The sequence below is a fragment of the Hylobates moloch genome, unplaced genomic scaffold, assembly GCF_009828535.3.
Source record: "Hylobates moloch isolate HMO894 unplaced genomic scaffold, HMol_V3 SCAFFOLD_10, whole genome shotgun sequence".
Taxonomy (NCBI): Eukaryota; Metazoa; Chordata; class Mammalia; order Primates; family Hylobatidae; genus Hylobates; species Hylobates moloch.
The window spans coordinates 108,902,920-108,922,662 of record NW_026652285.1 but is presented as its reverse complement, the minus strand read 5'-3'; the positions used below and the strand labels follow the sequence as shown (position 1 = coordinate 108,922,662).

The 19,743-nt window shown below is 61.2% G+C and overlaps 1 protein-coding gene and 1 pseudogene across 1 annotated transcript in view; both read right to left on the bottom strand.

Annotated features, from left to right (window-relative positions):
* Nucleotides 1–86: 86 nt before the first annotated feature.
* RABL6 (RAB, member RAS oncogene family like 6) overlaps nt 87–19,743 on the bottom strand; it is a 28,945-nt gene continuing 9,288 nt past the window's right edge. Inside the window, exons 2-15 of the mRNA XM_032165690.2 lie at nt 16,837–16,971; nt 14,728–14,775; nt 12,016–12,068; nt 11,078–11,169; nt 8,713–8,853; nt 8,169–8,274; nt 5,405–5,508; nt 3,583–3,899; nt 3,231–3,384; nt 2,145–2,357; nt 1,781–2,045; nt 1,405–1,573; nt 1,058–1,116; nt 87–947 (exon numbers count right to left, since the gene is read on the bottom strand). Coding sequence (XP_032021581.1) covers nt 747–947; nt 1,058–1,116; nt 1,405–1,573; nt 1,781–2,045; nt 2,145–2,357; nt 3,231–3,384; nt 3,583–3,899; nt 5,405–5,508; nt 8,169–8,274; nt 8,713–8,853; nt 11,078–11,169; nt 12,016–12,068; nt 14,728–14,775; nt 16,837–16,971 — 2,057 coding nt within the window. The 3' untranslated portion in view covers nt 87–746. The remainder of the gene's footprint in view (nt 948–1,057; nt 1,117–1,404; nt 1,574–1,780; nt 2,046–2,144; nt 2,358–3,230; nt 3,385–3,582; nt 3,900–5,404; nt 5,509–8,168; nt 8,275–8,712; nt 8,854–11,077; nt 11,170–12,015; nt 12,069–14,727; nt 14,776–16,836; nt 16,972–19,743) is intronic.
* Nucleotides 16,898–19,743, bottom strand: part of LOC116474256 (iron-sulfur cluster assembly 1 homolog, mitochondrial-like) — a 10,817-nt pseudogene continuing 7,971 nt past the window's right edge.

Here is a 19,743-nt window from a genome sequence, read left to right as displayed (position 1 = left end):
TGCCTCAGAGGACTTCCCTGCCCACCTATGGCAGCCTGGGCCTGGGGCAGCGGGAGCAGAGGTGCAGGGAGAAGAACAGACACACGCAGAGTGAAACAGGAGTGCTTTATGGTCTGAGTGGAGTGTTTGGGAGGAGTGCCTCCCGGCTCCTGCCTGTGGGCTCACCTGAGCGGGGGCGCAGCTGAGGCCACTGTGGGAAACACAACCCCCACTCCCAGGAGAGGCCTCACATGCTGCCTCCGGTCTCTCGCCAGCCTTGCCTAGCGTGGGGCTGGGCCACCCTTTAGGGTGGGTCTGCACACCCGGGTTCAGGGCTCCCGGCCGGAAGCGGAGCCATAGGCATGCTGCGGCCCCAGGTGAGCGCGGAGGGCAAGCAGGTGCCAGGGCAGTGCGCACCCCACAGCCAAGCCTCTGTAAACACACCCTCACGGGTCCCTCCTGGGCCTCAGTCACATCCCTGAGAAACACTGGGGACTGGCGGCTCTGCCCCGAGAGGGCCAGGGTGTCCACCGAGCCTGGCTGAAGCCAGCTGTCCCTTCCCTTCTTGCAGAGCAGGCTCATGCCAGGCCTGGAGGCCCAGCACCTGCAGGCCCCAGCCTGGGGACCACCAATGCCCGGCCTCTTCCAGCTCAGAAGTGCACACAGCAGCCGCCAGGCAGTGGCAAAGGCGATGGTGCAGAGGCAAACGCCTCCCCAGGCAGTGACAGGCACGCCCCCGCCCCAGGGCCGCCACTGCCCCTGCCAGCCTAGAGCTCCTCGTAGTCGCCACCCCCAGGGTGACGGCCACCCGGGGCCCCGCCCCCCAGGAAAGCCTCCAGCTCGTCGGCAGCCGTCCTCTCCCTGCTGCGCGGGGGCCGCTGCTGCCGCCGCCGCCGCTCCTCCTTGCCCTCCTCCTTGTCCTTGCTCTTCTTGTGTTTGCTCTTCTTCTTGGCAGCCTTTTCTTCCTCCTAGGAAGCACAAGGAGGGGGGCGCCAGGAAGTCACAGGAAGCCAGAGCCCTGGTCCCAGGACCGCATGCCGCCTAGCCCTGGCCTGCCAGGAAGGGGAGTAGCCGGTACCTCTTTGCCTTTTTTCTTCTTCTTCTTCTTCTCCTTAGAGGGGGTTTTGCCCTCCTTACCTGCACAGACAGGGCAGAAAGTGGCTCAAACTCAGGCCAATGGGGACCCCAAGCCGGGTGACAGGACTTCTCTAGAAACTCACAAAGCAGTGAGCCCCAGCCCTCCAGGAGGCCCTGCTGATGGACAGGACCACACTGCAGACATCAGCTCCTGCAGGGGGCTGCCAGGAGCATGGCACAGCATCCCGGACTCAGGAGAGGACCCCGGCCAGTGGCCAGCAGCTGGGAGGAGGCCCACATTCTACCCAGACTCCAGCAGGCTGACCGCACTCTGGTGCCCCCACCCACCTTCCTCACTGCTCTCCTTGGGTCCGGCCTCCTCCAGCCCCAGCCCGAAGAGGTCCGAGTCATTCTTCAGTCTGAAGGCGGGGAGAGGGAGCTTGGGGGCTGGGGGCGGCTGGGCAGGGGCCTCATCGTCAGTCACATCAGAGGGGTCGTCTCGCACGGGAAACTCATCCTGGAGCAGGAAGAGCAGCTGGTCAGGCTGTCATCCCTCCCGCACCCCCAGGGGTTGTGGGATCTCAAACCAGGCCAGCAAGGCCCAAGTGTGGGAACATGAGACGCCTCTTCCAGAAGCCTCCTCCCACTGCACCCACCCAGATCAGGCCTGTGGGAGGGACCCTGGCCTCCTGGCTGACCTCTGCCCTGGGAGGACTCATCTTACCGCCCTGTGCTGTGTGTCTGATGCCTCGCTCTCAAAGTCGGGGTCATCCATGACGAAGGACAGCATTTGTGCGGCGATGGGCCCCTCGGGGTCGCTCTCCGAGGAGGAGGCCTGCTCACCCTTCCCCGGCTCAATCTCAGCAGGGGGCCTGGTGCTGCTGTGCTTCTCCAGACCTGTGCGAACAGAGGCACCGCCTGGCCAGGGGGGTGCTGCGGTCCTCGTGGGAGCTGTCCCCCTCCGTGACTTCGAAGCTGGTATGGAGGACCTTTGTGGACAAGCAGAGGGTCAGTCGGGTCCTCCGGAGGTGTCCTGAACTGCCCCACCCCGGTCTCCAGGCCGCACCCGTGGGGACACCTGCCCTTACCACTTGGTCTCTGGCTCTGAGCACTGCTGGGGAGCCGGGGCAGGGTCTTTTGGGGGATCTGCCACTTCTGCCTCCTCCTCACTCGAAAGAGTGATGTCTTGACTGGGGACGGGGCCCGCGGGCGGCGGGGGACTCCCACGTGGCTGGTCTTCGAGGTCCACGTCGTCCTGGAACCCTGCCACCATCGGGTTGCCGCCCAGGGCCTCCCCATCACTGCAAAGCGGGGGGCAAAGCGGTCAGAGGCCACAGGGTAGGTATGGCCGGCCAGGCTCACAGGCCTTGGTTCTGGGCACCCTGGTACCCAGCATGCCCTGGCCGTGGGGCCACCCCGCCCCAGGTGCTGTGTTGTGGTGGAGAGGCCCCCTCGTGGCCGTCACAGGGCTTCTGAGCAGGAAGGGGTCGGGGGCACAAGGTTGGACACAGTGTTGCCCTGCAGCCGGTCAGTGGGTGAAGGACGTGGAGCTGCGCAAGCGGGCGCTCATGGAGGACGCGGGCCCAGCTCAGGTTTCTGGAGGAAGCCGCCGCCCCACAGCAATGGGTGAGGCTGAGGTGCTGAGGCCACTGCGGGTGGTGCCTGTCCAGTGGAATCCACGCCTGGGACCAAATGCAGGGCTTTGCTGCAGGCAAAATGTGGGGCAGCTTGGCAGACAGAGTGGTGGGAGGGGCTGGCAGATGGATGGGGAGGCGGCTCTAGCTCACAGCTCTAGGACCTGCAGGAAGTCACCCGTCTCTGCAGCACCTGTGCCCTGGCCCTGTGGAGACCACATCTGGTGGCCTGAACCTCCCATATGACCTGGAGTGGCCTCGCCAATGGCCTCCATGTGGAATCTGCCCACAGAAGACCCCAAGGTGCCCTTGTCCTCTCCAGGGTGTGAGCAGAGCAGGTGGCCAGGCCTTTCTGATGTCTGGAAGCCCCGTCGAAGCCCTTCCCTCATCTACTCCAGTCACAGATCTGCTCTGTCCTCAGCCAACAGTGACCAGCCGGTGGGGGCCCCTCCTGCGCCCCTAGGAAGCCAGCCCCACCTGCTACTCGGGCGCCCTGGAGGCTGGGGGCAATGGGAGAGGAGGCCCAGGCCCACCCCTCACCTGTCGCTGTCCTGCTGGGCAGCCTTGGCCCCCACCTTCTTCTCGTCCCTGGCGGGGGTCGTGTCTTCCAGGAAGCTGCGGTCCAGGCGGTCGTCGGGAACGAAGTCCTCCACACTCTGGACTGTTGCGGGGGCCTCTGTGGCCGGGGCTGGCTCTGTGAACAGTGATGCCGGGTCCTCTTCACTCAGCACCAGAACCCTCACTGCACCCAACCCCAAGCCAGGCCCACCCGGGATGTGCCCACGGGACTGGGACAAGCAGGAAGAAGTGCGGAGTGCTCCGAAATCCAGGGCCCCACCTGTGAGGGCCTGGGGGTCTGGGACCAGTTTGGGAGGGGCAGTCCAGGGCCTACCTGGAGGTGGAGGGTTTGCCTCGGCAGCAGGTGACGTCCCAAATAGCCTAGAGATGATGCTGCGCCGTGGGGCAGGGGCTGAGGGGCACGCAGGTGGGGGCAGGGCCTCTGAGGGTGGTACAGGGGGCACAGAGGATGGTGGGGCGGCATTGAGGGGCAGCTGTGGGGCGGGCTGGGGTGTGCTGGGGCTGGAGCTCCCTGTGGACACGGCGCCTGGAGGCACCACTGGTGACTGGGAGCCCGAGGATGGGCTCTGGCCGTTGGCCGCCAGTGGGGACGCATGGCCGCGGCTGCGAGCCTCCATCATCTCCAGGAAGCTGGAAGGCAGAAGGCGGGTGAGAAGCCTGACTCCCCTGCCTCTCCCTGAGGCCCTCAGGTGACAGAGGACTCTCTGCTGCTGCTGATAGGGCTGGGAAGAGCCGCTGTGTTCTGGGCCACCCGCCCCCCAGGGGCCATCATCCCCATCCACTTCCAAGGGCAGCAATGCCGGCCAGGCGCGGTGGCTCACGCCTGTAATCCCAGCACTGTAGGAGGCAGAGGCAGGCAGATCACGAGGTCAGGAGATCGAGATCGTCCTGGCTAACACAGCGAAACCCCGTCTCTACTAAAAATACAAAAAAAAATTCGCCGGGTGTGGTGGCGGGTGCCTGTACCCCAGCTACTCGGGAGGCTGAGGCAGGAGAATGGTGTGAACCCGGGAGGCGGAGCTTGTGGTGAGCTAAGATCACACCACTGCACTCCAGCCTGGGCGACAGAGCAAGACTCCGTCTCAGAAAAAACAAGAGCAGCAGTGCCAAAGGGCAGGGACAGCAGGCACCAGCGTGCGTGTGTCCAGCTCCCCTGAAAGTCACTTCGACTCTGTTCTGAGGCATAGCTGCTGGAGGCTCCAAGCAGAGGTGGCCAGATGGCAGCAAGTGGACCTTCCCATGAGGGGGGGTTTCTGGGAAGAGGAGGGGGCTGGAGCTTGGTGGAGCACGTGTGGCCATCACAGCATCCAGCTGACCCAAGTCTCAGTCCCAGGAAATGCCAGGATTGGTTCAACAGAGAAGCGCCCATGTGGGAGGCTCCATCCTGGGGCTGGCCTGGCAGTCGGAAGCCACGGATCCCTCTCCAGGCATCAAACTGCCTTCCCTCTCAGTCTCTTGCTGTGTCTGAGCCAACAGCTAGATCCGAGGTGACCCACAGGGCTCTCCCTCTGGAAACAGAGACCTGCTGGGGGGCCTCAGAAGGGCTGCTGATTCCGTGGTCCCTGCCTGGGTCCCAGGGGAGGCACCAAGCCCCTAGCTGTGCAGGAGCCTGAGGCAGAGAACGGGCCAGCTGTCCCACTGGCCGCAACCCCCGGGGCTACGCACTGCCCAGGCCCACTCAGGAGGATGCTCTGAGTCGCCCTCTGCTATCGAGGACCAGAGACCTCCATGTCCTGGCCTGTATGCCTCTTCAGCACAGGGAGCTTCCCAAAGTCAAGCAGCTCCCCAGAAAGCGCACCCCATGCTGGCATCAATTTGGGAGGCCAAGCCCCTGATGGACAGGCAGCCCCTGATGGGCACGCTCCACCAGCGCCAGCACCTGGCCACGGTCAGTGGTGCTCAGAGCGGCAGGCACAGCATGACCTGTACGAGGAGTCCATGCCAGGGGTGACTGTGAGGGGGCTGCTGGGGGCAGTGCAAGCCTGAGCCCTCCTCCATCTGTGCCCCAAGATGACTAATTTACCCCAAACGGGGGACACTCCCTTCTGCTGTCTCCTTGGTGCAGCCCATGACCCGGCACCACAGCCGCACCTGCAGCCCCCACACCGCCCCCACAGAAGGGTTGGGCCACGTACATGCCGTAGTTCTGGTCCTCCGTCTCCTGCTGCACCGACAGCTCCTCCAGTGTGGCATCCATGTCCAGCTGGTTTGTCTCCAGCTGCCGCAACAGCGTCTCCCTCTGCAGAAGGGGAGCACACAGGCCTGAGCAGGGGCCCTTCCTGCTGCCAGTGCCCCAGCCCGACAGCCCCTGAGTGCACAGGGGACACCTCCTGCTGACGAAACCAGGAGGTGCTGCAGGGCTGGCTGCTCGGCAACTCATGGAGCTCTGGGCTGGGCCTCACTGGAACCACAGAAGCCCAGAGGATTCCTTTGCAGTGGCCGGCACGACACCTACACGCTGCCAGCATGGCTTGGGGGATAGCTGTCAGTCACAGGCATAAACCTCAACAGAAAGCACCCCCACCTACACACACACCTTCACCTGGAAAACAAAGCCTCTCTGCTCTCCGCCATGCACACCTCCTCTGGTGGCAGGACACAGCCCCGGTGCACGCATCACCACCGTCCCACACCCACAAGCAGCTGGCTCTGGAGCAAACCGCTGCCCTCCTGGCCTGGAACCCCAGGCTGGTCTGATGAGCTGCGGGTCCACGTGGCTGCTCACTTCAGATTCAAATTAAATACAAACGCCGGAGCCTCACGAACTCCTGACCTCAGGTGATCCACCTGCCTCAGCATCCAAAGTGCTAGGATGATAGGCGTGAGCCACCGCACCCGGCCCCTTCTCTCTTATTTAATAGAGATGGGGTCTCGCTATGTTGCCCATTCTGGTCTTGAATTCCTGGGCTCGAGTGATTCTCTCACCTTGGCCTCTGCTGAAATTACAGACCTCAGCTACCTGCCTGGCCTCTCCTTTTTGAGTCAGCTTTTCCAGAGATTCTTTTTTTTAGAGCAGGGTCGTGTTATATTCTACTGCCCGGGCAGATCTCCAACTCCTGGGCTTGAGCTGTCCTTCCACCTCTGCCCCCCAAGAGCTGGGATTATAGGCGTGAGCCACTGCGCCCAGCCTGGAGAGGTTTTTAAAATAAAAATGTGAGGCCGGGCGTGGTGGCTCACACCTGTAATCCCAGCACTTTGGGGGGCCAAGGCAGGCAGATCTCGAGGTCAAGAGATGGAGACCATCCTGGCCAATATGGCGAAACACCGTCTCTAAATACAAAAATTAGCCAGGTGTGGTGGCAGGCGCTGTAATCCCAGCTACTTGGGAGGCTTAGGCAGGAGAATCGCTTGAACCCAGGAGGCGGAGGTTACAGTGAGGAGAGATCGCACCACTGTACTACAGTCTGGACAGAGTGAGATGCCGTCTCCAAAAAAAAAAAAAGGATATTAAAGTCAATAAGGTCCCCGAAAATGGCTATAACAACCAAAAACTGTGATTTACAAAGAACTACAGACTCGTCAACCAAATGTAATGTGTGAACTCTGGATCCTACTCTCAACACTGACCAAATATCTGACGATTGGAAGAACTCTTTGGGAATTTTATTTTTTAAATTTGTTATTGTGGCTTATTTCTCCAAGAAAAACCTTCTGTGACTTTAATGTGCGGTATTACATTAGGTACTATGGTCAGGTTAAAAAAACAGAACTGATTTTCTTAGAGATGTGTTTGAAACATTTTTAGGTGACATAAAGAAGGTCTGAAATTTGCTTCCAGGCCATCCAGGGGCAAGACAAAGAGGAAACGGGGGTCCCGCTGCTGACAGGTGAGGGCATCAGATCTGCCTGAACACATCCACAACAAAACGATAGTCACACACAGCTCAGCCCTACGCCTCCAGCTCAAGACTCCGTCCAGGGTCCCGTTCTCTCCCTGGGAGGCTTTGGAAGGGTTTGGAGGGCAAACCATTAGGGAATGGAGCAGCTGAGCAGTGGGGAGCTCTCTAAGGAGTAATCAACCCAGTGAGGAGGGGACGGCTCTGCAGGAAGGAGGGGCCTCCCCACCAGTGCCGGCACAGGACAAGTCTGACTGCCACCTTCCTTCCAACCGAAACGTCCCCAGCAGCAGTCCCAGCCCGCAGGTATCCTCCCTTCTTCAGACACCAGGAGGACAGCACAGCCCCTTTCTGGGCAAGCCTGACATCCTTCTGGAGAAAGACCAAGGCTGCTGCAGCTGCGGCTGGGCCCCAGGTCCCCCAGACCTAGTCAGGGCAGCCTTGGGCGAGGAGGTCCAGGTCCCCCAGGCCCAGGTGGAGCAATCCAGGGTGAGGAGGTTCAAGCCTCATTTGCTGGGCTACTTTGCAGCCACAGCTGGCCTGGCCCTTGTTTCCACAAGGGAAATTGAGTTTAGTCCATAGACCAAAGTTGGTTCCTTGGTTTTGACACAAGCACCAGGGAAATGTGAGATGTGAACAGCGAGTACCTTGGTGGCTCACGCCTGGCATCCCAGCACTTTGGGAGACTGAGGTGGGAGGACTGCCTGAGCGCCCAGGAGTTTGAGGCTGCAGTGAGCCATGATTGCGCCACTGCACTCCAGCCCGGGCCACACAGCAAGAACTTATCTCAACAAAAACAACCAAAAACACTGGGGGAAACTGAGCAAGGGGTCCCCGCAGAGGTGGAGGGGCTCCTGGGACTGGGTCTAGCCCTCAGGACCCTGTACCTTCTGCCACCTGGAGCAGGCAGGCACAGTAGAACGTTGGGCCTTTGCCAGCAGCTAACCTCCGAGCAGCCCACAGCTTTCTCAGGGGTTAGGAGGGAGACCCGTCGCTACACAGGAGACACCTGGAAAGAGGTGAGAGACCAGCAGCCACTCCACCCCACACGGTGAGTGCTTACCTGAAGCTGCAAAAATGGGATATTGAAGAACTTATGAAGGTACTTTAGGCCGAAGCTGTTCTTCATGGAAGACTCAGCGTAGCGGAAGTAGGAGGAACCTGGAGGTCTGCTTTCAGAAAGGAAGAAAGATGCAGGACAAAGACTCTTGCCCCAGTGCCAAGGATCAGCCCTGGGCCCACGGCTGTGGGTCTGCACTGCCCTCCCTCCTCCTGCAGGCTCCTGAGGCTCCTGCTAAACAGGGTCCTGCTAAGCCTAGTTTACAGTCACAGGGTCCTGCGACCCTGCTGAGCCCTGCTAAGCCGAGTGCCCTTCTGCAGGTGACCCCACAGTGCCAGCACTTCACCCTGGCACACAGTCCCCGGTACAGTTCCCGGCACTGCCATCGGGGAGACCCAGGCTTCAGCGAGCCCCACGCAGCGGTGCGACCCACATCCCCTGGGCCCCGTGCTAACGTTAACCCCTCCCTGGGCCTCTGCCTCAGCACCCTCCCCTGCGCACCGGAGCACCGGGCAGGGTCCCATGGGAGCAGGGCCACTGCACCCACCTGTCCAGGTTGTCAATGAAGTCACGCACGTCGTCCGGCAGGATGACTCGGTGCTCGCCCATGTCCCGGTAGTTCCCCAGCACGCACACTGGCACATGGGTGGGCACTTTCGGAAGCTCCCGGAGAATGTAATTGAAGGTCCTCGGAGAACAGGTGAGGACCTGGCTTAGTTTCAGCCCTGCGACGCCCTGTCCCTCACTGGGAAGCTGCTGTGCGCCCAGGCCTGAGGATGGTGGCTGCTTCTCATTTCCAACATCCGACCCACCAGAAACACACCTCGTGCATGCAGAGCTAGAGGGAAGTGCCTCGAGGGCCTTCGCACCCCTCTCAGCCTGCGGCCCCCGCCCGTCCCTCTCCCTGACGGCAGGTACTTGACCGCACCCCACACTGGAATGCCCCTGCCTGTCCCTGCCTTCCCTCAGAGCGCCTCGTGTCCGCATCCCTACAAAACCACCTCTGGCTTTGCCTGCGTCCACCCTCATCCCGCACTGTCCTCTGTGCCCCTCGGCGTCGGCTCCGTGGCTGCTCGTCCAGGCTCCCTGCCCACCGGGATAGCCAGGGACACCCGGGGGTGCCTCTGCTGCTGCCGGTGAAGCGGGCTGTTTGGAGAGCCTTGTCTTAAGCAGACATCTCCCGGCACGGATGGCAAGTCTCCAGAATCTGCCTGGCGCGGAGCTGCCGGTTTCCCAGCTGCATGGTTTTCCAAATGGCTTGTGAAGAAATAACCAGCACTTCCAGTGACAAAACTTCCCCACGACTGAAAGCCAACCCAAGTGAGTAACAAAAGCAACATCCTGTTTCTAACTTCATTTTCTTTCATTTGCACGCAGTCATTTAAACTGGCCCCTCACCAAGGCCAGCTCAGGGGCACCTCTGGCCTCCTAAGCAGGTGGCCTTCTGGTGTCTCCTGCCTCTCGTGGCTGTGAAGGGCCTGCGTGGCACTTGAAGCCGCTGTCTGAGCCAGTGTTTTCCATCCTTCCTGCTGGGCACCAGGGGCTCCAGACAGAGCATTGCTACCATAGGCATCACCCGCCCAGGCTGGTGCTGCCAACAGGGTCTCTGGGCCCACAGGTAAGCGCCTTTGCTGCGTCTTCCCAGGCTGGCTCGAGTCTCGCTGTCCCTCCTGCCCACTCCTTGCATGGCAGCCCAGGTGGCTGCAGCTCCCTCCAGGCCATTCCTGTGGCAGCAGTGGGAGGTGCCGTGGAGGCCACTCTGCGTCCACACTCAGCTTCGCTTGGGAAAAGCCACTTCCCACCCACCAGGCTGGCCTGCTGCCTGGACAGGAGAGGCGGGAGGGAGAGGAGCACCACTGCTTGCCCCGGTGAGGCCAGCGTGTGTGCGCCCAAGTTGAACTCGTGCCCTGGGTGGGGCCGCCAGCCCCATGTGTGGTTCTCCTGCCATCTGTGTGCCACACCCCCACCGAGGGCTCTCCTGAGGGTGCCTGCGGTCAGTCCTTGGCGGTGGTTCTGAAGGCTGGAAGGGCAGGCACGGTTCCCAGCATTGGCAAAGGTTGGCAGAGGCCCAGAGCATGGCTGGTCAGGCGCTGCAAGCCGCCCTCAGGCCTGGGCTGCTGATGCGTGCTGAGTGTGCGGCCCCATGACAGGCGGTATGCTTAACCCTGGTGTGGGGGTCTTCCCAAGTAAGAGAAGCTGCTGACTAGGCCCCCAGGCCAGACCCACTGCTGGGAAGAGCAGATGCCTGGACGCGTCGGGCAGGCTGCTCCTGGTGCTCCAGGCACTGGCTGCGGGTAGGAGGCTGGTCTTCACGCGGCCCTCATTCTTCTAGAAGCCTTGCGCCAAGTGTGTGTCCACAGCACCCCCACGCTGGGGCTCCAGTGCGTCCTGGGGGACACTGCACTCCTGAGGAGCTGAGTGGATCCCATGCGACTCCACACAGTGGCCTCTGGGGGCTTGTGCCTGGTGCCCCAGAGATCGTCCTGCGTGCCACTGCCCTTAGTTGATTTTGCTGTCATCTTCTTGCTAGAATGAATCTTGGCTGTGGGTCCTCCTGGGTCATGGAAGACGGAGGTCTCGGGGAGCCCCCAACACAAGCAGCCACTTGCTTCTCCCAAGTCTCAGATGGTTTTTCAGGAAGAACAGTGGGGCTATGGAAGGTGCGTGCCCTGCCCCAGATGCCTTTTGCAGCCGGCCCGCGCCATCCCGCCCCATATGCACAGACATAGTTGTTGCCCAGCCCGACATCCAGGCCAGTGCCCCTCGTGGCTGAGCCGCCACAGCTGCCCAGCAAGAGTCCCCTGGCCCTGCAGAACGATGCCGCTCTAACCATTATCTGCTGCACAGAGAGGGCGCCCAAGGGGCTAGGGGGGTGAGAGTCACAGGCGGCCGCCCCCGCCAGCCCCTCTTACCACTGCTTGGTGATGTCGAACACCATGACCACCCCATTGCAGTTCTTGTACACGTCCAGGAACTCCGCATCCAGGGCCATTTCGGACTCCGCCTGGGGACAGGAGAGAACAGGTGTGAGACCGGCCCAGGCTGGGCCCCATCCATGTGGCCCATGGTTCTGGAAAAGGCTGGACAGTCTTCTAATCTGAAAAGATAACAGCCATTTCCATTTGGAAACGATATGCTGAAGAGATGGGACAGCTAAACATAGGTTTGCCCCAAAGGGTCTGACAGTCAACACCAGCCTCGCTGGCGGCTCCCTGAACAAGCCCCCTACCTAGGACCTCCCACTAATCACAGCAGTGTCCGCCCCAGGCCTCACTGATAACCAAACTACCACTCGAAAATAGATGCAGGTGCTGGACTACCAGCCGCCCTCGGCTGGATGTGCATTCCGGAAGGTTCCAGCGCCCACAAACAGGGTTAGCTGCAGTGCTGTGGGCACAGTCACTCTGCCCCATGCTCTAAAGGGAGTGGGAGGCGCTGCACGGAGGCTGCGAGGCCCTGGGTGTGTCGGGCTCAGGTTGGGTTGGCCCCAGGTGGCTCCGGGGAGCGAAACTCACGCCCATGGCGCTGCGAGATGTGTCCTGTGCTTTGAAGGGCCGAGCCCACCGTGACTGGGATAAAAGTTTGGCGAGTTCACTTAAATACCTCTCAGGTCACTCAAATGCAAATAGGGGTCAGTCCAACGTGATGTCTGTCGAGTGCAGGTGAGCTGGCCACCCCCAGATGCAGCCATGGCAGTGTGGGGTTTTTGGAGCAGTTGGGAAGGCCAGCGGCCTCCGTGGCCACAGCATAACTGGGGTGCTTGGGGTCAAAGGCGTGTGAAGCGCTGGGCGCTGGCTCACGCACCCCGGGGCCCTGAGCCACTGCTATCCACTGTGCACCTGGCACTCACCTCCTGGGGGTCGTTCTCCATCTTTAAGCCATCGCCTCGCTTTTTGCATTTTCCTTATTTAAAAACAAACAAAAATTACGAGGTGGAACCCCTGGGCCTCGGGCCACAGGAGGAGCATGGGTCCCCTACGGCCACTCAGCCCCCAGCTCTGGTAGGTGCCCTGCTCCACCACCCCAAGCAGCCTGCAGCGTGGGCACCCACGAGCTCTGGAGCGGCGGGACCCGGGCGAGGCCCCTCTGTCGGCTCTGGAGGCATGGCTGGGCCGGGCCTGGACAGAAGGTGCTGGTTGGGGCTGACGGGCTCAGCAGCTGCTGGACAGGCGGCGGTGGGATGGCCCACAGCCCTACACCAGGAGGGTTTGCTGCTGAAGGAAGGGCCCCTCCCCAGCTCCCCCAAGTCCAAGGTGGGAGGAAGTACAAGGGATATGGTGGGAAGGTGAGGGGCCTCCCCCTGGGGTGAAAGTGGGGAGATGAGTGCATGGACTCTCAAGGCAACAACCAGCCCGGGAGGAAAGGAGAGGAGGGCAGGGATTCCAGCCCTGAAATGGCCTCAGGAGGGAGGAGGGCAGCCGTGTGGTGTCCACGGTCCAGGTCCCCCTGAGACTCCGCCATCAAGGTCACCATGGCTTCCCTGAGCAATGAGGGCCGTGCCCCTCCCTTTATCTCCACAATGCTGACCTAAGGAAAAAGGCTCCAGACCGTCCTGGGAACTCTGGGGTCCCAGCCTTGGAGTCATGGATGGGACAACAAACAAAACCCCTAATAACAGATGGGGCTCATGTGTTTAAAACGCCACGTCCACTTCATTCCACAGCTTGTTTCTGAACTGCTCACCATGATGTAACCCGGTCGGGGGGTCAGCCCCTCCCTCACAAGGTACAGGGGACAGAGCCAGCCCGGAGGAGCCTCCCCAGTCTGGCCACAAAGGGCTCAGCAGAGTCCCCAACACACACACAGCACAGCACTGCTGGCTGTCGGGGGCCTGCACCCAGGAAGGATGCCCACAGCCTAACCAGCACTGCCCTGGGCGAGCCATTGAGGCTGGCCGGATCTGCTTTGGGGAAAGCAGGTGGGACTGGAGGGGAGCCAGGTCCTGGCCGACCAGGTGGAGGTGAGGGTTGTCGGCTCACCCTGAGGCTGCTCCATTCAGCCTCCCTCCTGGCAGCCTGCCCCATGCAGCGTCGGCTGGGCCTGATGGCCTCACCTTCCTCTCATCCTCGAGAACTCACCAGGTGCCCAGGAGGCCTCAACTCCCTCCACTGCACTCCCCACCGGCCGCCCTGGCTGCTGTGGACGGTGCTCACACCTCGCACAGTGGGCACTGAGTTAGGGCAGGGATGGAAAGCACACCAGGCCCCGTCATGGAGCTGGGGATCTTTCCCTCCTGAGGGGCCCTGGTTTAGGCTGAGACTCTCCCGGTGGGTGCTAACAGGTGGGTGCAAGGGTACACGTGTATCACCAGAGGAAGCCCAGGGCCAGGCAGCCTCTGCACCCACAGGCCTCCACACCAGCCCCGGGCACGACAGGCCACCAGGAGGGGGGCCCCATCTTAAGCCGTGGAGACCACACCCGTTACAGTGCCCAGATATGAACCCCACTCTGGGCAACGCTGTCTACGGGAAGCCTGTGCCTGCTCCACACACAGATAGACTCAGGGAGCCAGAGCTGGAGGGAGGCACAGGAAATCTCTGCACCTCCGAAAGGGGCCAGGATGGGGGTCAGGACAGCCCCTCCTGAGCCACCTGGGGGCCACAGGCAGATCTGATAGCTTCTGCTCACAGTGGGGACGGGGACAATGATAGGGCGGTGGGTGGCCACCTCTCTAACACCAGAGACCACGGGGAGCTCTGCAGAGATAGCATCTGGAACACCAGGTCAGCATGGGCCACAAGAGTCCAGCGCGACGTGGTGGGAGCCGCAGGGGCCCAGCACCCCTGCAGGAATTGCATGAGCACCTGCCTCTAACCCCCGATGGCCAAACCCACCCCAACAAAGCACAGGTGGAGGGAGGGGAGCATGTGCCATCGGAACAGACACCATCACACAGAGGCGGCGGCCGCCTTTCCAGCAGAGCCTCGTAACGAGGCCACAGCCAGGCCTGTGAGGCCGGGGCGTGCACGTGGCCAGCCCTGCACACACCACACATGCACGCGGACCACGGGCCCCAGGGAGGGCCGTGAGCTCCACCCTGAGGACTCAGAGGAACTCATGACCTTATGGCTGAGGAGGAGACCAACAATGTCGAGGATACCCCTGGGGCTGCTGCTGTCCTCCCATGGCCCCCAGAGTGCGGGTCTGTGTGGCTAGGGATCCCCGGCAGGGACAGGAGCGCAGGAGCTGGGTCCTCAGCTATGGGCATGGGGCCGCCTGGTGCTGGGCTGCTCCGCCAGGCAGTGCAGGAGGAGGGCTCCCAAAATAGCACCCTGGGCCTTGGGGCTCAAAGCACACCCCCCGGCTGCACCTGCCACCACCGTGCACGCGGTCACTCAGAGGCGGGGAGGATGCTAAAGCAGCAAAGCATGCAGTGCCACAGGAGGGCCGCGCCGCGCTGCGGGGTCACCACTGGATGTGGAGGGGAGCAGAGCAGCAAGACCCTGGGCACTGTCCACGAGGACGGTGGGTGATGCATGGGCGCCGGGGGAAAGAAAGGAAGCCTCTCTGCGCAGAGCACACAGTCCCAGAGAGAAGCAGACACAGAAAAGAGACGCCTCACCTTTGTCTACCACATCCCAGACTTCAACCTTCACGATGTCATCCGTGGCTGAAACAGGGAGAATCCTAAGATTAGTGCCCAACATGAAGTTCCCAGGGTGGCACAAAGCGGTCCAGCTGGTGTGGTTGTCTGTGCCCCGCAGGCACCAGTTCCCATCAGGACTTCCGAGTGTCCAGAAGCCGGGGATGTATCCTCCCCAGACGACCACACGGCGGCTCCTTCAGGCCTTCGCTCAGACACAGCTTCAGTGACAAACTGAACACACGGTATCTTCCTCCGCAGCCCCGATCCTGGGCACGGCCCCTCCCTCCCCGGCCCTGATCCTGGGCACGGCCCCTCCCTCCGTAGCCCTGATCCTGGGCACGGCCCCTCCCTCCCCGGCCCCGATCCTGGGCACGGCCCCTCCTGGCCTCAGCATACTGGAAGGGGACCCTCCTGGCTGGGTTGATGTCTGTGTTTTTGCCCATGGACTCCATCAGAGCAGGTACGCTCCTGCTGACAGGTGTGAATGAATGGGCCCACCTGTGTCACCTTCTCCTGACCCTGTTTCTTCATCCAGTGACTGGCCTCTAGTTCACTTTGAGGGAGTGGGACGTAAGTAACCACTGAGGGTGGAGGCCAGACCCTCCCTTCGGAGCCACCTGACATGCCCCAGGCCTGCCCCACGCCGCACCATCACAGCTGGGCCTGCTGGGGCCTACCACTCCTCCTGGGCTCCCATGACTGCGCTCTGTTGTGGGGCATGCTGGGGACTGGGGCAGCTGATGGATGGGGCCTCCCGCCCACCCAAGGATTCCAAGGGGAAGGGAGAACCAGAGGGGAGAGGCACGCCCAGGCCCCTCACACCACCAGGCATCTGCCCCCACACCAATCACATCCACGTTGCCTGAGCAGAGGAGCATAAATGCTGCCTTCAGCCTCATCCCAAACCAGGAAGAGAGTGCAGTAGCCGGTAGAGCTGTGCGCCGGCCCTGTGGGCTCTGTGTCCTGTCAGCCCAGCACCACCCTCCCAGGCTCTAGAGAGCAGCAGATGCCCAGCAACCCCATGGCTGTTCCTGCACAGCAGTCCAAGTGTCAGCTATCACCACGTGGCAGCTGAAACTCGTCTTTGCCTCCCACTAGTAACCCACTAGGTTTTTTTTTTTTTGCAGTGAAAAGAAATGGCGTTTAAAACAGCCCTGGCTGGGAGCGGTGGCTCACGCCTGTAATCCCAACACTTTGGGAGCCCAAGGTGGGTGAATCACGCGGTCAGGAGTTCAAGGCCAGCCTGGCCAAGATGGTGAAACCCCCGTCTCTACTAAAAATACAAAAAATTAGCTGGGTGTGGTGGTGGGCGCCTGTAATCCCAGCTACTCAGGAGGCCAAGGCAGAGAATTGCTTGAACCCGGGAGGCGGAGCTTGCAGTGAACCGAGATCTCGCCACTGCACTTCAGCCTGGGCAACAGAGTGAGACTTTGTCTCAAAAAACAAACAAACAAACAAACAAACAAACAAACAAACCAGCCCCAAGGCTTTTTGCTGTCAGGATTCTAAACACACAGGGCAGCTGTTGTGCCTCCCACAGCACGAGCCTTGCCACAGCCATCACCTCCCCCACCTTCCCGCATCTACCCAGGCCCCAGCCCACCCAATTGAGACCTGGGGGAGGGGTCTATCCCACCATCAAGCCCACCTCACTGAACCTTTTAGTGACACAAACTTCCGGCAAGGGCAAGGCTCAAAGGTCTTATTACTGTTTCTGGTGGTGAAGATGTCAGGCTGGGGCCCAAGAAAAAATACCATGTGCACCAAGAGGGTGCAGGCAAGGGAATGCTCTCAGAATGCACCTCCTTTCAGCTCCCCAGGCGCCTGCGTGCCCACTCACCTGCAACCACGCTGCCCCAAGCTGAGCCTCCCAGGTCAGTGGGGCTTCATGAAGCTCACTCAGGCAGCAGGGTGATCCACCCCAAAAGAGCACCTGAGTTCCGCCAGGACTCCCACACCAGCAGGATCCCTCACAGACAAGAACTCTTTGGGGAGACACCCTCTGGGGAATGCATCTCCCAGGAAACAGGGCCGAGGAAGGGGAAGCCTGGAGCCTGAACCCCCTGGGGCGCCCACCACACTTACTCTTGTAGCTCCAGTGGATGCTGGTGACCTGGATCTCCTGCGTGGGGATGTACTCCTCCACGAACGGCCGGCCCTGCAGGCGGTGCCACAGTGCTGTCTTGCCTGTGTTCCTGTCTCCCCGGATCACTATCTTCACTGGGGATGGGAAGAGAAAAAGAAAAGGCAAATTAAACGAACCGAATCCAAGCTGCAGCTTTAAGAGCAACTACAAAGAGAGCCGGTTCTGCTGCCACCTGTTTTATCTTTCTTGCTAGAATCAGACCCAGGTGACCGGCAGGCAGGGGAGGAAGACGATGGGTAGGTACCATGGCAACCTCTCCCATCAGGAGGACACCTGGCAGCATGCAGAACCTCAACGGGGCCCAAAGGGCAGCTGGGGGTCCTCCTGGGCTGCTGGAGGCCACAAGCCAGGTCAGGATTTCTACTTGGAGGATGTGGTTCTGCCCTAGAGCCCACCCTTGAGGGTCAGGGCCCACCACCTGAAGAGCTCTCCACAGCACCCCAGGCTTCTGTGGATTGCTCCTAACCAGGTTTCCTGCAGCCGTGGAGTCTTTTTTTTTTTTTTTTTTGAGACGGAGTCTCACTCTTTCGCCCAGGCCAGACTGCAGTGTTGCTATCTTGGCTCACTGCAAGCTCCACCTCCCGGGTTCACTCCATTCTCCTGCCCCAGCCTCCCGAGTAGCTGGGACTAGAGGCACTCGCCACCACGCCTGGCTAATTTTTTGTATTTTTAGTAGAGACGGGGTTTCACCGTGTTAGCCCGGGTGGTCTCAATCTCCTGACCTCGTGATCCGCCCGCCTTGGCCTCCCAAAGTGCTGGGATTACAGGCGTGAGCCACTGCGAGCCCTGGCGTCTTCAGTGCACAATTCTGCAGAACGCGGGGCCTGCATCCCAGCTCACGCACAACGCGTGTGTGCAGGGTAGCCCCGGGCCTGGGCCTGCTTGCTCTGGGGCTGGGCTGGAGAGGCCACTGCCTAGCTTGTTTTGAAAATGTGATGGGGGAGGGAGGGCAGCTGGGAGGGGAGCACGGGGTTAGCAAAGGCGGGAGGTGGCTCAGAACGGGTGGAGATGGGGATGGACCTGGTACCCGACTGGACTAAGAACAGCCAGCCCGCAGAAGTGTTGGAAGGAGAACAGGATCGAGAATGACCGAGAAGCTGTGCGGACGCAGCAGCCAGCACTGAGACAGCTGCCCTCGGACCTGGGCAGACCCCGACAGCTTCTCACACAGGCCTCGGTGAACCCACCACAGGCACGGGGGAGAGCAGAAGCCCTGGCCGTCCTCCGCGTTTCCATGAGGGGAGAGCCAGGGAAGGTGTCGGGAAGGGAGCCGGGTTGGTGGGGAGCAGAGGAAACCAAGGAGCAGGTCTGCAGGCTCCTCCCACTTCCCCAGGTCTCAGGTCTCCCGCCCGCTCCATCTCGTCAGGTCTGCAGGCTCCTCTCACTCCCGCAACGCCCCCGCAAGGTTTTCTGTCACGGGGACCCCAAGCTCCCAACGCAGAGGGCGCCCGGCCTCGAAGCTCTGAGGGGCCCTGGGCTGTCCCTGTGCCCCACCCGGCTCCTCTCTCCTGGCCCAGTCCCCTCCTTCTACCTCAAGGCACCTGTTTCCACAATCATTTCTTCTCCCCTGAAGCTTATTCATTTCCTCACCTATTCTAGGTACCTCAACGCGCCAACTTTCAGCGCCTCTGGTCAGATCTCGTGTGCCGGCTGGGGGCAGCCACGAGGCTCCGCGCTCCTCCCGGCCGAGCCCACCCCGCGGAAGGCTGGGCCCTGGTTCCCCTCCCTCTCCCGCGGAGAACTTGGAGAACACAGGCCGCCTGCAGCGTCCTCCAGCCCGGCGGCCCGGCCTGTGGAGAGCACAGCAGCCCCAAGCGGAGCCGCAGGCGCTCAGCACAGCCGGGAGGGAGCCAGGCCCCAGCGCGGCGGGAGGCCCGAGGCAGGAGTCTGGGCGCGGCCCACAGCTCTGGGCTCAGCCGGGCGGCCGGCGTCCCCCCCAGATGAGCAGCAGCCCGGGCTCGCAGGGACTGCCCGGGCCGCGCACGCACAGCCTCGCTGGGCCCGCGAGAGAACGGCGGCGCCATCCACGTCCGTCCCGCGGCCCCGAGGCCCACGGCCTGAGCGGCGGCCCTGCCTCCCCGCCCCGGCACCGCTCAGGCGGCCCACCGGCTGTGCTTCCCGGTGGCTTCCACATGCGGTGGTCCCGTCTCCGGGTCTCTCCCGGGGGTGGGGCGCTAGCAACGCGGAGAGCGGAGAGACGGTCACAGCGACCGCCCGTTTTCCCGCGGCCAGAACCAACGCGCCAACGTACCCTGGTCCCCGCATCTCGGCTCCTCAACCCTACGGGACAGAACCCGCTTTCTTCATTAAAAATGGCACATGCTCTTTGTAAGGAACTTAAGGTAGACAAGCGCTAGAATCAATGTTAACAAAGCCTCCCAATGCCACTGCCGGAAACCTGCCCTCGTGAACGTGGGGAGCTCATTCCAGGGATCTGGCCACAGTTTGGCTTCTGCAGAATGTCGGAGAGTTGGGGTCACACAGAATAATTTCTCCCACTCAGCGATACGCACTTAAGGCTCATGGAGGCCTCTCCACGGCTTGAGAACATCTTTTCAGGACTAAATAATGTTCCACCATCTGGATGCACGGAGTTTAACCATTCATCTACTGAAGGACGTCTTGGCCGCACTTTTCCTTGAACTTCCATTGATATTTTTCTTTTTGTAATTTATATTATTCTGATATTGCAACACCCACGCTCAGCCTCTATTTATTTTTTTCGTATCACTTGCCACCTGTCATTTTGCTGTGAGATTTTCCCTTTATTTTCTAAACCTTCCTTTGATTTTATTTTTGCTTTTTAAAAATTATTGGCCGGGCACGGTGGCTCACGCCTCTAATCC